This window comes from Anopheles stephensi, chromosome 2, assembly GCF_013141755.1.
Source record: "Anopheles stephensi strain Indian chromosome 2, UCI_ANSTEP_V1.0, whole genome shotgun sequence".
Taxonomy (NCBI): domain Eukaryota; kingdom Metazoa; phylum Arthropoda; class Insecta; order Diptera; family Culicidae; genus Anopheles; species Anopheles stephensi.
Genome location: NC_050202.1, coordinates 10,110,906 through 10,125,025, shown reverse-complemented (window position 1 = coordinate 10,125,025; position 14,120 = coordinate 10,110,906). Strand labels below are relative to the sequence as shown.

At 45.3% G+C, this 14,120-nt stretch overlaps 2 protein-coding genes across 3 annotated transcripts; one reads left to right on the top strand and one right to left on the bottom strand.

Annotated features, from left to right (window-relative positions):
* Positions 1-1,056: 1,056 nt before the first annotated feature.
* On the bottom strand, positions 1,057-2,073 carry LOC118503869. The gene is made up of 2 exons (XM_036037609.1): positions 1,881-2,073; positions 1,057-1,814 (listed from the first exon to the last, which is right to left on the bottom strand). The coding sequence occupies exon 2, from the start codon at positions 1,801-1,803 to the stop codon at positions 1,201-1,203; it is 603 nt and encodes a 200-aa protein (XP_035893502.1). The 5' UTR covers positions 1,804-1,814; positions 1,881-2,073; the 3' UTR covers positions 1,057-1,200.
* Positions 2,074-2,463: 390 nt separating this feature from the next.
* Positions 2,464-5,200, top strand: LOC118503868 (microfibril-associated glycoprotein 4-like). 2 transcript variants are annotated; one of them, XM_036037607.1, is made up of 3 exons: positions 2,464-2,650; positions 2,752-4,927; positions 4,998-5,200. In XM_036037607.1, the coding sequence occupies exons 2-3, from the start codon at positions 4,017-4,019 to the stop codon at positions 5,116-5,118; spliced, it is 1,032 nt and encodes a 343-aa protein (XP_035893500.1). In that variant the 5' UTR covers positions 2,464-2,650; positions 2,752-4,016; the 3' UTR covers positions 5,119-5,200. The 2 variants fall into 2 exon arrangements, with proteins under 2 accessions (XP_035893500.1, XP_035893499.1); XM_036037606.1 differs by lacking the exon at positions 2,464-2,650 and having other exon boundaries at positions 2,678-4,927.
* The last annotated feature ends 8,920 nt before the right edge of the window (positions 5,201-14,120 follow it).

Here is a 14,120-nt window from a genome sequence, read left to right as displayed (position 1 = left end):
AGCTGGTTAATGAACTTTCTCCTAATTCTTATCGTATTAAGTAAAAAAAGAACCATTTTTGTGTAAAATTATCCTTGAATAATGCAACAACCACGACGACACACGAACAAAGAGCAGAGGATAAACGGTTTGTCCAATCCGACCCGATTTTTCGCCTTTCGCCTTCGAATTACCCCAGGCAGACGAAGATGCTTCCCTACACAGCTTCCAGCAGCACTGCGTGTCCGCAACCGGCCACATAAATTCACATTATGTTTATGATACCGTTTGGTCCTTCGGGCCGGAAACGGAAAGAAATTCGCTTGAGTTCGTGCGGTACAAGCACAGGGGGCGGACACCGGCATCACCCGGTGGACAACAAAAGGCCATCCTCGAAGTGCGTTCCGTCCACTCCACCCGTGCAGCACCGGCAGCAGCGCTATCTCACACGCTCTACGCTTCGGTTGGTTTTTATGACTTATGACCTTCCATTCCATTAGGACTATTATTTTTACTATCATTCCGCGCGCGCACACCGTTATTCGTCTTCATTCCACCGTTATCCGTCGAGGTTTTTGTAACAATGAAAAATGATCGGAAAAATATGTTCTCTTTCCTTCCTGCGCCTGCCCCACAAACCCCCGCGGGTGTCGCGTTGTATCAGAGCGTTTTGGTGATCCTTGCACATTTCTTTCCAGTTCGGCGACCGCATCACAACAGGCAAATGTTGCGGGTGATGAGAGTGTGATGGGGGGGGGGGGGGGGACGCACGGACAGTGCCCTTTTTTCTGACACTCCTGGTAATGTCCGACGGGTAGATAATTCCCATTTTTTCTCGCCTGTTCGTGGTGTCCTTTTCATGGCCCGGAGCGTACGGTTGCCTCTTATCTTGTATGTCGAGCGTGACCCGGTGAGTGGCCCGGAGGTGTAGTGGCCGAGTGCCGGGGGTCATTGCCACTTTGATGCATAACTTCACACTAAAAATCAAGCAAAAAGTTTCCTCTGCGTATGTTATGGGACGTGATATTCCCGTTCCTGTAATGAACAAACGCTGATATAATAATCCTAAAGCATTGGTTCAAGTAGGGCTAAAGCTATACAATCGATACGATAATTTTTATTATCATACTTGCTTTATATAAAACGTTTAAAAATGTTTTACCCTGTCTTATTCCTGTCCCCGTTTCCTTACCGCTGTCTGGATCACCCGAAACCTCCACACTAAACCATCGTAAGAACTCTTGCCGTCTTGCCTACCCACTCACCAAACTCGGCCAACGTTGCGTGTCGCAACGTTTGTTTATGTTGAAACCACTCTTGCTGAAAATGGACCGGCAGCTTCTTCTCCAGACCCTGCAGCGTGATGAAATCATTCAAATACTCCGCGTGTCCCATTTCGACGATGGTACGGCATATGCCTTCCACCGCAAAGCCAAACACCTTTACCGTCGACCAATCGTCACCATTCGGAGCCGACAGTTTATCCAGCTTGTCCAGCAGCGAAAAGCAAATCAGCTTTGGCGTACCGAAACGCATTTCGAGCCGTTCGATCGCCAGCTCCAAGGTTGACGGATAGATTAGCAAGTAGCGAACCGCGTCGTAAGCTTTTCCCTGCAGATGTTTACGCAAACGCAACACATTCTCCGCGTTCGTATAGCCGCAGGTTGCCGTCGTGCTGCGGAACTGCCGGTAGAACAGGGGCCAGTCTTCCGGGGTGCCGTTAAAGCGGGGCAGAAACTCTCCCAGACCGGCTAGCCGTGCATCTAGGTGTGATCGGGTCAACGGTTTACTTTCGTCAGAGGGGGAGTAATTTGCACTGGACATTGTTGCGGGTACTGAAACGGAGTGGAATCTTGGTTAATGCGGGTTTTGTTTGTGCAGTACTGCAATCGATAACAAACCGTTGTTCGTGTATTGACTGTTTGTTTATATCGGATATCTTCTTTCAGCGTTAAATGTATATCGGCCGTTTAGAGTAAAGTGCCTTTAAAAGTAAATTAAACAATTAAAAGTTGATCACAAAGCGCAAAACACCAACAAAGGCCATCAACGGTTAAGATCAGATATCAAAAATCACAATAGCAGAAAGAGATAACGATATGCGAGAGGGAGATGTCAATAGTAGAACACAGTGGTCGAAGCGCATGGCAGCTTGCTTTGACATTTTATTTTCCAGCACTGCATTAAAATGTATATGATTTTTGAATTCCTTATTTTAAGTAAATTTAGTACAATAAAATACAATACAATAGTCCACACTGGTATTTCTGGTAATCCTCTACGGGCATGGGTCCTGGACTAGGCTGACAGACGACGCCTTTAAACTCGCAATTTTTCAGCGGCGCATGAGGAGGATGTCGGACTGAAGCTCCACCAGGAAGTTGGCTGGCCGCGACCCTTTCGGCAGGAGGCGTAGAGAAGCAAAGCTCGTGATCGTTAGATAGAGATGAAGTAGAAGATCAGAAGCCCACCAGACATTTTAGATCACTTTGAGGCTAGGCCCTGAACTCCTCACCCTACTTGGCCCACAAATGTGTATTCGCAATAGTGCGTTCTCTTTTCCTCGTATTGGCTTTGGTCTTCTGTTCTGCTCTTCTGTATCATCGACAGCCGTTTTCGATTCAACCAGTCGTGTATGTACACGGTGATTTAACGCGCATGCGCGGTTTTGGTATGTATTGGTGCGTCGATGAATACTTCACACTTACGATGCCGGCACAGAACCAAAGTACTAGCCAAACTGAACTAACCCCAATTCTGATTTCGTTTTAGAAAAGCAATATTTCTGCGGATATATATTAAAATGTCGTCAAGATCAACTCATTACCGAAAGCGCCGTCGTTTTCTGGAAGAGGCAGAGCGTGAATTCGAAGCTAAATACAATCGTTTGGAGGCTTCTGGATCCTTTTCCCGTATTGTGTATTGTGTATTGTGAGTGTTAAAGTGCAGTGGAAAACCATTCGTGATCGCATTGGAAACCAACGCGGAACCAGTGGCGGATTGCTTATACGAGGCCATTAGAGAAATGAAAATCGGGGCCCTAAGAAAGCCATACGGGGGGCCCTATCAATTTGGAATATGTGTGAATCCAGCAAGTAAGGGAACTCGGAACCCCAGCAGCTAATTAGTACGCGTATCGTGAAACGGGCCGAGTAAATCCGATACTGATATCCATCCATTTTGTATCAAAATAACCGAACGCTACCGTGCCGGAGTAAACCAATTTGACAATAAACCTTGCCTATACAAAAAATGTTTCATGTGAACTAGACCATCGTCTATTTCGGAGCCGTCCAAAACCAAACCGATATCACTAACACATGCATACAATATGGCTGCACGTGCTCACTCACACATTCTCACAGCCCGGTCCTAATTTCAGGGGATATGACACAAAATTAGGGGCTCTCAGTCGTTTTAGATCACTTTTTGTCTGGGGGGAGCAGCCACGGTTGGAGAAATGCAGCCATGTCTCTAGGACGTGCTCGACCCTCAACAGGCCAATAAGAAACATCAGAAGAAGTATAATTGTAGCTAAGTATAAGTCTCCTAAGGGTAGGATCACCCCTCATTAACTAGATCCAGGAAAAAAAACCTGGATCTACCATGCCCCAGGGAGTTCCTGGATCGTAACACCAAGAGAAAATCACATTACCCGTTATTGATTAATAATTTGACGCCTGTCATTTCCTATCATACGGTGAGAGGTAGTTTATGGTAGGCTTAATCTTTATTTATGTTGATTCCGAACTGACCTTATTATAATAAAAAACGCATGGGATTTTTCTCTTATCACATCATTAAAATCCATCCACCCTGAAGCAATCCCTGTTCCGCAAGAGATACGTACATGCTTCATACTATTATCATACCGCTTGTGGCTGGGAACACCCGAATGTGTGGTAACAATCTTCTTCTTGGCGATAACGAATCTACTCTGCCAAAGCATCATATGATCACATTTATAAAGTAGCAGTCACAGTGCGAACGAATCACTAGTCTGGTGTGGTTCCTCTGTTGCGCTGCGGTTAGACAAAATGGGCATCTGGTACATAGTGTTTGCGTGCGTGATAGTCGGAGTGGTGGCAAACGATAACGCTCTGCCTATCAATCAAATCTATTCCTTGGAAGCGGCCTTAACGCTGGCTGAATCAAAGATACTGGAGCGAATAGAGCGTCTGAGTGATAAAATGAATGCGTTTAACGATCGTGTCGATCAAATGAAAAGTGACATCAGCAGTATGCAGCTTGAGCTAAGTACGACGAAAGCTGCATCCCGTACGACCATTTCGGCCTGTATGGATAAAAATTTCAACTCAGTGCAAATGAAAACGAACGAAATGCTCAACACCACACAAACCCTGCTGGGGAAGCTTTCCGATCAGTTGCAGCACCTTACAGCATCGAGCAAACAGCGAATGATCAATGTAGAGCACCAGCTGGAACGGTTGCCACCAGCCACGAGTGTGTACTTCATGAAGCCCGATTCTAGGTTCCCGCTAAACTTTACAGTGTCCCACGACTGGACCAACAACCATGGGTTCGGTGATAACTGGATCGTGTTCCAGCGACGATCGAACGGTTCGCTTAATTTCAATCGCAACTGGACCGAGTACCGGGACGGGTTCGGGGATGTGCGCGGTGACCACTGGCTGGGGCTGGACAAGCTGCACGCGATCGTACAGATGCGGCAGCACGAGCTACTGATCGTGCTGGAAGATTTCGACGGTGTGATCGCGTACGCCCATTACGATGACTTTAGGATTGGAAACGAGACGGAAAAGTATGTGATAAAATCGGTCGGTCGGTACAAGGGTACGGCGGGGGATTCGTTTTCCTCGCATCGGGACGAAAAGTTTTCCACGCACGATCAGGACAACGACAAGCATACGGCCAACTGTGCTCAGTGGGCTAGCGGAGGGTGGTGGTTTTACAAGTGTCATAAAAGGTACTGGGAATTGAAGAGCCGTGTAGCTGGACGTGATAACGTTGTTGATCTCTTTCCCTTCTTGTTGCAGTTATTTGAATGGTGCATACTTTACCGGAAAACACATCCAGCCGGCGGGCATTATGTGGACCCACTTCCGAGGAACAACGTCACTGAAGAGCTCCAGAATGATGGTACGACCAGCTGAGTGAGCGCAAACAGTTAGCGGAAAACAGATCTTAACGTTAAGTAGTTCGTAGTTTGTTATTTCAAATATAGTCATCCACTTGTGCATCTCCGAGTTTTATCTAGACTGCTCTTAGTATCAGCTCTGATGAGCAAAGCTAAGGCTCTGGAGTTGACTCCGTTCCGCTGACATTGGGAAAGATCCGCGAAACGTAATCGACAGGTTTGTTGTCTTCTAAGGCGAAGCCATCCGTATCCATCCGAGTAGCATCAACAGGATTTCCCTTGCCGACGAGGCCCCGAGCGGCCGCTCCTTCCGCTCCTAGGTTGATCAGCCTCTGCCATGTAGCAATTGCCATGGATGCTAAAGCCTAGGGCACGAACCAGAGCAGGTGTTGATAGCATATCCTGGTTTCCTGGATCTAGTCCCGAAAGGAGTACGTTCGGTGTTGTTGGTTCGAGCCTTGACAGTTGTGATGAACAGGAACATATTCAGGGACAAAAGGTCAACCAAAGTATCTCTCGAAGAAGAATTTAGTCTTTGACCAGACTGTTCTCGACTGCCACCATGGCAAGAAATGAAAGGAGGAGATCCAAGCAGAAAAATAATAAACTAACCCTGAATTGCGAGGCGGACCGGTGGCAGAGGTGATAACGGCGCCGGTCTTTACAAGGCAGGGCTGAGGTTCAAATCCCAGCCAGACCGCCTCCCCGTGCGCTTAACTACTATGCTACTGGTAGAATGAAGCCACGGAAAGCCAAAAATGGCAGGCCGAGACCTTTTGAAGTCGTGTAGTGCCATGGAGGAAAAATAAGAGATCCTGAATTCCCATAAATTAAGGACATCGGAGACAAGACTAATTGATATTATATGAATACAAACATTAAAAAGTTCTATTTAAAACAAAGGGATGACTTCAAAATCTGTTCAAAATCACAGCTATTATCGTGGCCCTTTATGCGCACCGGAAGCAGACCGAAAAAGCAGGACACCACCAAGGTAGCGGGTCCGACATTGTCAAAACACCAAACCCAAAGACGCGCGCAACCCCTTTCAAGCGCCCCGCTATACATAATCTATGGGTAATTGAGTTTTAAAGTTGATTTTTCAATTGATTGCACCCGGATGGCCGGATGGTCGGCACGTGACCCGTTGTGCAAATACGACGACGCACACGAACGCGTTGACTAATAGAACGGTTTTTTTTTGGGGGGGAGGGTAAAGCATGTCGGTTCCGGAAGCGACGCAAATGGATGGCATCAACGGCAAAAACAAGGGTAGATCTCATTCTTCAGGCATAGTAATTGAATGTGAGACGAGAGCGGGTTGATAAGGTTGAGGAACCAATTCTCTCGCTAGGAGTTATTTTTTACACATTTTTATGATAAATTTAGCTTCAACTTAATAAGGGAAGAAAAACATGCAATAAAACCCATGCTAGACACTGAAACGATGATCACTAGCCCAATTTCGTGATGCACCTGGACTAATCCACTCGGCAACATTCGGGCGCTCGAGAATTAGGAAGGACACGGACATTCATCAAAGAGGGGTGTAAGTTTTCACTTTTCAGCTGTTTGCTGGAACACCAACACAACAATAAAGTCCTCAAAGTAAAATCCGAAAGGATCGATCGCTTCCACGCTTTTTTTTTTCTGCCCTTTGGTTGATAAAAAGTCAACTCATCGGTTTCGTTGAATCATCGTTCCCGGAAGTCCAGCGAACGTGGGTGCAGCGCGCGCTCGGTACGCTAATTGACATCGCCGAATCCCACCCTTGTAGCCCTGTGCTTTTTTTTCCTGTACCCTGGAAAGGATCGTTGGACGAAAAAAGGGGTGTTAAACATATTGTTTGACGTGGTTTCAGGATGTATCATCATCATCATCCACCCGATAGGGACTGTTGGGGGAAATAATTCGAACGTCATCATTAAACCCCCGAGCCGATGACGACGAAGATAGGCAGGAAGTGCTTCAACACCCTCGCGTGGCACGTGACGGGACGGCTGCCAAGGCCTGTGGTGGTAGTTGGTGGTTTCGGTGAGATAACAAGCACAGGAAGATCTTTCCCGATGTGCATTTGCATGTTCCGAAGCTATTCTGGTGCCGGCTATTAGGCCATGCGATGAATAATGATGATGCACCATCACGACCAGTAATGGAGTGGAGCGCAAGTTTGGGCAAGAGACAATGCGGGAAATCTCAGTTCAATAGGTCAGTTTCGTCTGAGGTGGGATAGTGGTTCCCACGGTAAAGAGAGTTCTAAAAGGCACGTGTTGTGGTACATATAGGACATAGGCTTCACGGGTAAGTGTAGAACTGTTGTCGAACTCCAGTGTGGCACCAGCAGAGTCATAGCTATAACCGATGTAACGATGGATGTGTGCATGATATCCAACTCTTCCAAAAGCCTTGCTTCAATTGAGTTATTTAAAAAGAAAATCTCGCCTCAGCTGGAGTGAGATCTCTTTGCGTGACTCATCTTGATCCTGACATTAACCTTCTACAGGGCTTTCGTAATCAACAAGTCCCCGTAGGATAACAACCCCTGAGGAGAAGAACAGCTTAGACGAGCCCTCTGGAACTTGGGATGAGCGACAGATTTGAGCGACTTTGCAGATCAGATTCATCATCATGTCTCTGACCATGACCTTGATGTGCTAACCTAATGACCATCCTATTGATTTTCTACTGCTCAGACATAGACGACCATAGAACCAATCTGTACCAAACCAATGGAAATCTTGTCTGGGACCTGTTTCAGCTCTTAGACGAATGCTTCATCCACTAAGGTTCACTAGGTTGTAGTGTTCCTGATCACCAGACCTTGTTTATCAAGAGATATTGTAGTCTCATGTTCTTGACATTGTAAGCTGAAACTAATCCAAGGCAATTGATTTAGGGGTAATGAGATTTCTTTGCATGATTCAATAAGACCCCTAAGGACGACATACTATAAAGAAAAGAACCCTTAAGAACTTGGAATGGGTGACAGATTTGACGTCAACGTTACTGGTACTTTACAGATCAGAATCAACAGCAAGTCTCTTACAATGACCGTGATGACCATGAGCCACTAACCTACAAACAGTCCTTGCTTACCAAGAGATCTTGTAGTCCCAGGTACTTGGTCTTATAAGATGAAACTGATGTTATCAGACAAATTTTCAAATTCTAAGGTCCTTAAATTAACCATGTTAAAATTTTCTGCCAAAGCTGAGCTAACATCTCGACAGCATAACTTGAATGGAGTGGCAAGCATTCAACAAACTCCAAAAGATCGTCATGCGATCAGTTCTCGCAGGAGGTCCTTCCCCTCGAGCACTCGATCACGTTCGTGCAATCTGCCGAAGCACAGCATTCCACATTCGACACGCATATGCAACGGAACACGGCCACCAATGCGGCACACCTCCGTCCGACCACCTGCAAATACTTCATCCGCACAAAGAAAATCAAATTATCCTAATCCTCGACCGGCGTGCTACCGGTCTCTCGGTTGGTGCGTTATTTCTACGAACGAATGGGCAAATAATGTCCGGACGTCCGGGTACAGTGCAAGCTGTGAGCACGAAAGGAAGCCAAAATTTGCATAGATTTTTGTGTTTTCGAAAGAGTAGCAGTACACGCCAAGCAATTACGCCCTAGCCGGTGACAATGGTGGGGCTTAAGGTAAATATCAATTTGGTCGTTAAAAGGGCACGGGAACCGGTGGCCATTGTTGTTGGTGTTTTGTTGGTTTTTGCTCGGCCCGGTCCCGGCTCGTCGATCAGTCGATCGGAAGTGGCCCTTTTGTTTTGGTAATGCGTGTTTTGTTTGCTGTGTTTGGTGCGGAAGGTAATTAAAGCGTAAATTATTAGCTACCCTAATGGTGGTGTAATGGTACAGAAAGCTCGGAAGAACAAGGGAAAGGAAGCAAATGAAATGATGTTAAACGAAAAGGAACCATCACTGAAGAACAAAATAAAAATATTGACCCAAGGGGAGGGAAGTACAGAAGCAAGAATATTTTAGAATACATAAAAAAGTAAACCATTAAAAACTTGCAGACCAAGAAGTAGAGCAAATAATTTTTACTTTGATTTTCGTATTATCTTGAAGCCTTGATTTTGTTTATTCATAAGGAACGGCCTGGCCGTATTGCTTAAAACTATATTACAAAAAATAAAACGATTCACGATGGTTTGAAGACATTTACTTTTCCAAACCATGATAGGGCACCTTATCCCGGGCGAGCTCGGTCCTTGAAGCCTTGATGCGAGATGTCAAAAAGATTTCGCCTCCACGAGCTGAAATCTCGGAAAAATGTCGCTTCTCTCTAGCCCTCTCTGTCACTTGCTATGCGTTGCCAAGGTAGTTTTCGGTTGAAGACGGAGAGAGATAGCATGAAGTGCGCTAAACAATTCGTGTAGATGAACTGAGATGTTTCTGACCGAAAAATGTCGCCAATCCCCCCTTTTTAGCGAAATCTATTTGACATCTCACGTCATTCGGGCATATCAGTAGGCAATTATTTACAAACCGTGTTTTTTTTTGTAAAAAATTATTTTAGGTTTGGAAATCACAATCCTCAAACATTTTCCCGAGCTTTTGATCATAACAAGAACTGTACTTTTGTCTCGTCGTGGTTCGTCTTCTTCCTGGGTCCTGGTTCGACAACAACATTGATGTTGAGTTACGTGCAAGGGTGTTGGCTGCCAACCGGTCATTCTACAGCCTGAGGAAACTTCTCCACTTTAAATACTTGTCGCGACGGACGAAGCTGGGACTGTACAGAACTTTTATAGTCCCAGTACTCACATACGCCTCTGAGACATGGACTCTGTCCAAAACTGACGAAGCCCTCTTAGCCGCGTTCGAGAGGAAGATGCTCAGAAGGATTTTTGGCCCCGTATGTGTGGAAGGACAATGGAGGAGCCGCTACAATGACGAGCTCTACGAGCTGTACGATGATCTCACCATCGTGCAGCGAATTAGACTCACCAGGCTCCGGTGGACTGGTCAAGTCATGAGAATGACACCGGACGACCCAACCCATAAAGTCATTTTTAGGCCGTCCACACGGGCAGAGCGAGGCGTGCTAAGCCAATAAGCGCCAGAACGTCCGGGATAACGGATTGGCAGACGACGGCGCTAAACCGTGAGCGGTATCGAGGATTGTCGCAGCAGGCCAAGACCACAAAGTGGTTGTAGCGCCTGATAAGTAAGTAAGTAAGGTTCGTCTTCTTCAGGTCCATTTATGTTCAATTATTAATCATGGCGTTTCATCCGCAATCATTCAACTCTATTACTTCATTTAAAAGTATAAAATATGTTCATGAAGACAACACAAGAAGTCTTCAGCGTTAGGGTCGTTCGGTACTAGTCTCATGACATGCCATGGCATGATAGCGAAATAATGTAATACAAGTAGTAATCCATAATGCCAATAAGCTGAGAAGCTGTGCACTCTTCTTAGAAAAAGGCTTGGAGAGTCCGTCATCCTTCCTCACACAGATTGATCATCATTTTTCTAAAAGGCCCTATAAGCTTAACCTAAATTCTAAAAGACCAAAAAAAAACTAAAAAAGAATCGATAAAGCTCTTGTTGCGCCAGCGATTCGCTCCAGCTTATAGCTCCATTGTAGTCATGGTTGGGAAAGTCAGAGAGGTGCTCTTATCAAAGGCTTGTAATCTACTAAAAACTAGGCTCTCGTATTAGTAAAGTGTCCACCTCTCTTAATAGGCTGCTCTCCATTCTTCTGATGACTGATTCGATTTTATCTTGACCACCGAAACTTCCTGCTCTCAATATCGGCTTCGTTTCCCTTCGAAATTGCCGTGTCCCTCAACTCGGCGTGGGGTGAATCGAGAAAATAAACACGCAATTACAAACCCATTAGCTCGGGCTCGCAAACAGATCGACAAGCGATAACCTTTCAGCAGGGCCGACTCTTAAACAGCCCGTCCTGTAAGAAGGCTAGGCGTGTAAGTCACGCTCCTATCCTCGCATCTTGACTTAAGGAAAGTATAAAGGACGCTCTATCAAGGGCGTAAGGGAGCAACGTATTCAAATCAAGTTGCCTCGCTTCCATACCAATCGGAGGTTCGATTGATGCGACGGCACGCTCACGTATCCCTTTTTCAATCACTTGCCATTCCATCCTTCCGGTCCGTTAGCTGCTGTCCTTGTGTCAATCGGTCAATCTGCTTTCCTTAGGCAGGGGAGACACTTAATTTAAATATATTGACAAAAAGAAGTCGTCTTGTTCACTGCGCCACAAGCCTCAATCTTCCCCGGGCCCCATCCTTCGCGGTTCAGACAAACTGTCACGTGCGTCCTATTTGAATACAGCCAAGAAGACAACGTGTTCTTCCACCGATCCTTCCTTTATCGAGCGACATTCCCCTGTTCGGAACGATTCGTTTTTGCACAATCGAATGTCTTGTCCCTTGTGTTTGTGTATCACGATTCCTTCCCAAATTCTACCAGCTTCTGCGCTGTGATTGGTCCCGGGCAGGGTTGATATTTGGTGATTGAATTTCGCCGGCCCCGGAGAAAGCCAAGGGCATTACATAGAGCAATCAAACGGATCAGCAGTTGGTGAGAGCGAGAGAGAGAGAGAGAACGATAGAGAACAGGACAGCACGACAAATCAAGGCGAAAGGGCGAACGTATTTGGTGCGCGCGTTGTTGAATGTAGCCTGCTTTTTGTTGTAGATACATTTCGGATATGACAGGATGAATGGAGCCGAACCGAGCCGGAACCGGATATGAGCCAATCCTAGACCGGGAGCGAAAATAAAGTTATCATCATCATTATCCCCGCGGGGTTGCCCGACCGTCTGGTGGACGTGCCCCTAGCCAGGGCGAGCGAAACGCATTAAGGATTCGGGGCTTCACCCACGCACCCACGCTTCCCCAGGAACCACCAGGGAAGCAGGGTGGAAGGGCAGATGGTGAGTTTCGGTGCCCGCTGTACGGGGAGTTTTTCCCTTCCTTACTTTTTTTCTCATTCAATGCGGTGTCGCGCGGAACAAAAGGGGCGAGGTGAGATGGTGAACGAAGCGTGTTAACGAACGTGATTAGTGAAATAACTAATGATGAACAATAGATATCAATAGCACAAAAGGATGCGGGTAGGGACCAGTGTAAGTGTGTGTGTGTGTGTGTGTATGGGATGACGGAGAGGTTTTGAGTTTTCCGAGGCTCTCAAGCACCCTGGAAAGGCGTTTGGGTAAGCGATCCTCGAGGATAGTTTCCATTCGGGATGTGATACGTGCTTTATGGCTTGATTGGCGATGAAAAAGGATATTGAAGTTTTATAATTCTATTTTAAGGATAATTTAAGCACCTAGTACGGCATGACACATCCTTATTCTGTGTTTTCCTTATACATATTTTAACTGCTTTTTCATATGACATCTCTTGATTCTTTTTAATTTTTAGTATTATTTTTAATATAAAATCTTTTAGGATCTTTTAGAAATTTGGTCAAGTTCCAAAGTTTTTGATGACCATCTTTACATGTTAGAAGAAGATGTTAATCTCTCGAAGTCCTTTGCCAAAAATAACCTCCTCTTCTCAGCTGAATGGTTAAACGAGCTGCTAGGATCATTTTCATCAGACCAGATTAGTTTATGAGTTCTTTCATGACCTGCAAGAAGCAACATCTCAGTTCGGAGATGGCATCGAAGTTAGTATGACGATATCTCCTAACTCGCAAGTACAACCAGATGATTATAGCTTCGAAAGTCGTTCAAAAATTTCACCCAGCTTTGGTGAGAGAACAGTAATGACGATTCAAAATGAAAATGCGCATCACTGATCCTTCTACTCACTTAAGCTAAATTTTTTAATAAAAAGAAGCCTTTTGAGCCTTGTAATACATTTAGAAGTAGCTGAAATCGTGAGGATTCTTTTTCTTCCTTGGCACTAACTACAACAACCTTGAAAGGCGTCGTCGAGATCTCCTAGAGATGGCTAAGATCTTCTAATAATTGTATGTACTTGACAAGTAACATTCTGCCATTTATAGCTTTCTGTGACTTCATTCTACCCGTAGAAAGTAGTCAAGCCCCGCGTACGAGGCAAGGCGGTCTCTGGATGGGATTTGAACCCCGGTCCTGCCGTGTGATAAGCGCCTCTATCGCCTCGGTCACTGGACCGCTCCGGAGAGGATCACTTGCTCAAAGAGAGACTTTCAGGCTTGTATCGTGGCATGTTTATGTCATGAGAATAATACCGAACAACCTAGTCGTTGAGTCTTATAAGGTCGTTTCTATGAACACAATTTATAAATTTGTCCAACTGAAAGGCCACGATTAATGATTGGTAATCTATGGCCCTGAACTGTGAGCGAAGTCGAGATCTCCTGGAGATGGCTAAGATCTTCTAGCAATTGTATGTACTTGATAAGTAAGTAATCGAATAAATTCTAGCTGAATTTCTAGGCCCATCTCCACTCTGGTATCCTAATTCTTACGATAGGTTTATTGATTTTAATGTATTATTGAAAACTAAATAAATTTTCGAGAACAAAAGAAGAGTAAAAAGCCTTCATAAAAGAGAGCGCTTGATACTTAATCGGATTTTAACACTGTCCGTTTATCGTTTCCACAAATTCGTTTTCCACACCTCATCGATATCTTAACCGAACAAGAAAGGACAAAAAAGATTAATCCCTGGTGGCAATAAAAAAAAAACGATTCCCAAGGTAAAGAACAATCCACCCTCGTAAACCCCGAAAGAAAGAAGAAAAAAATCAATACACAACCCCATACGAATTCTTTCGATAGCTTGTAACGTAAGCATTGTAGCAGATTGTTTTTCGATTACCGTTTTGCGGGAGACAATCCCGGCGCAGCGTTTGTTGTCCTTAGTTTTACTGTTGTGTCACTTTTCCCATTTAATTCTCTTGTCCAGCTCCGGTTCGACGGGAAAACTTTCCTTCCACCGCCTTAAGATGTGTGACACCGAATGGAAAGCAAAAAACAAATCCAAACCGAGCGAAGCCCGGATCTCGACAGCATCCTTCCGACGGGTATT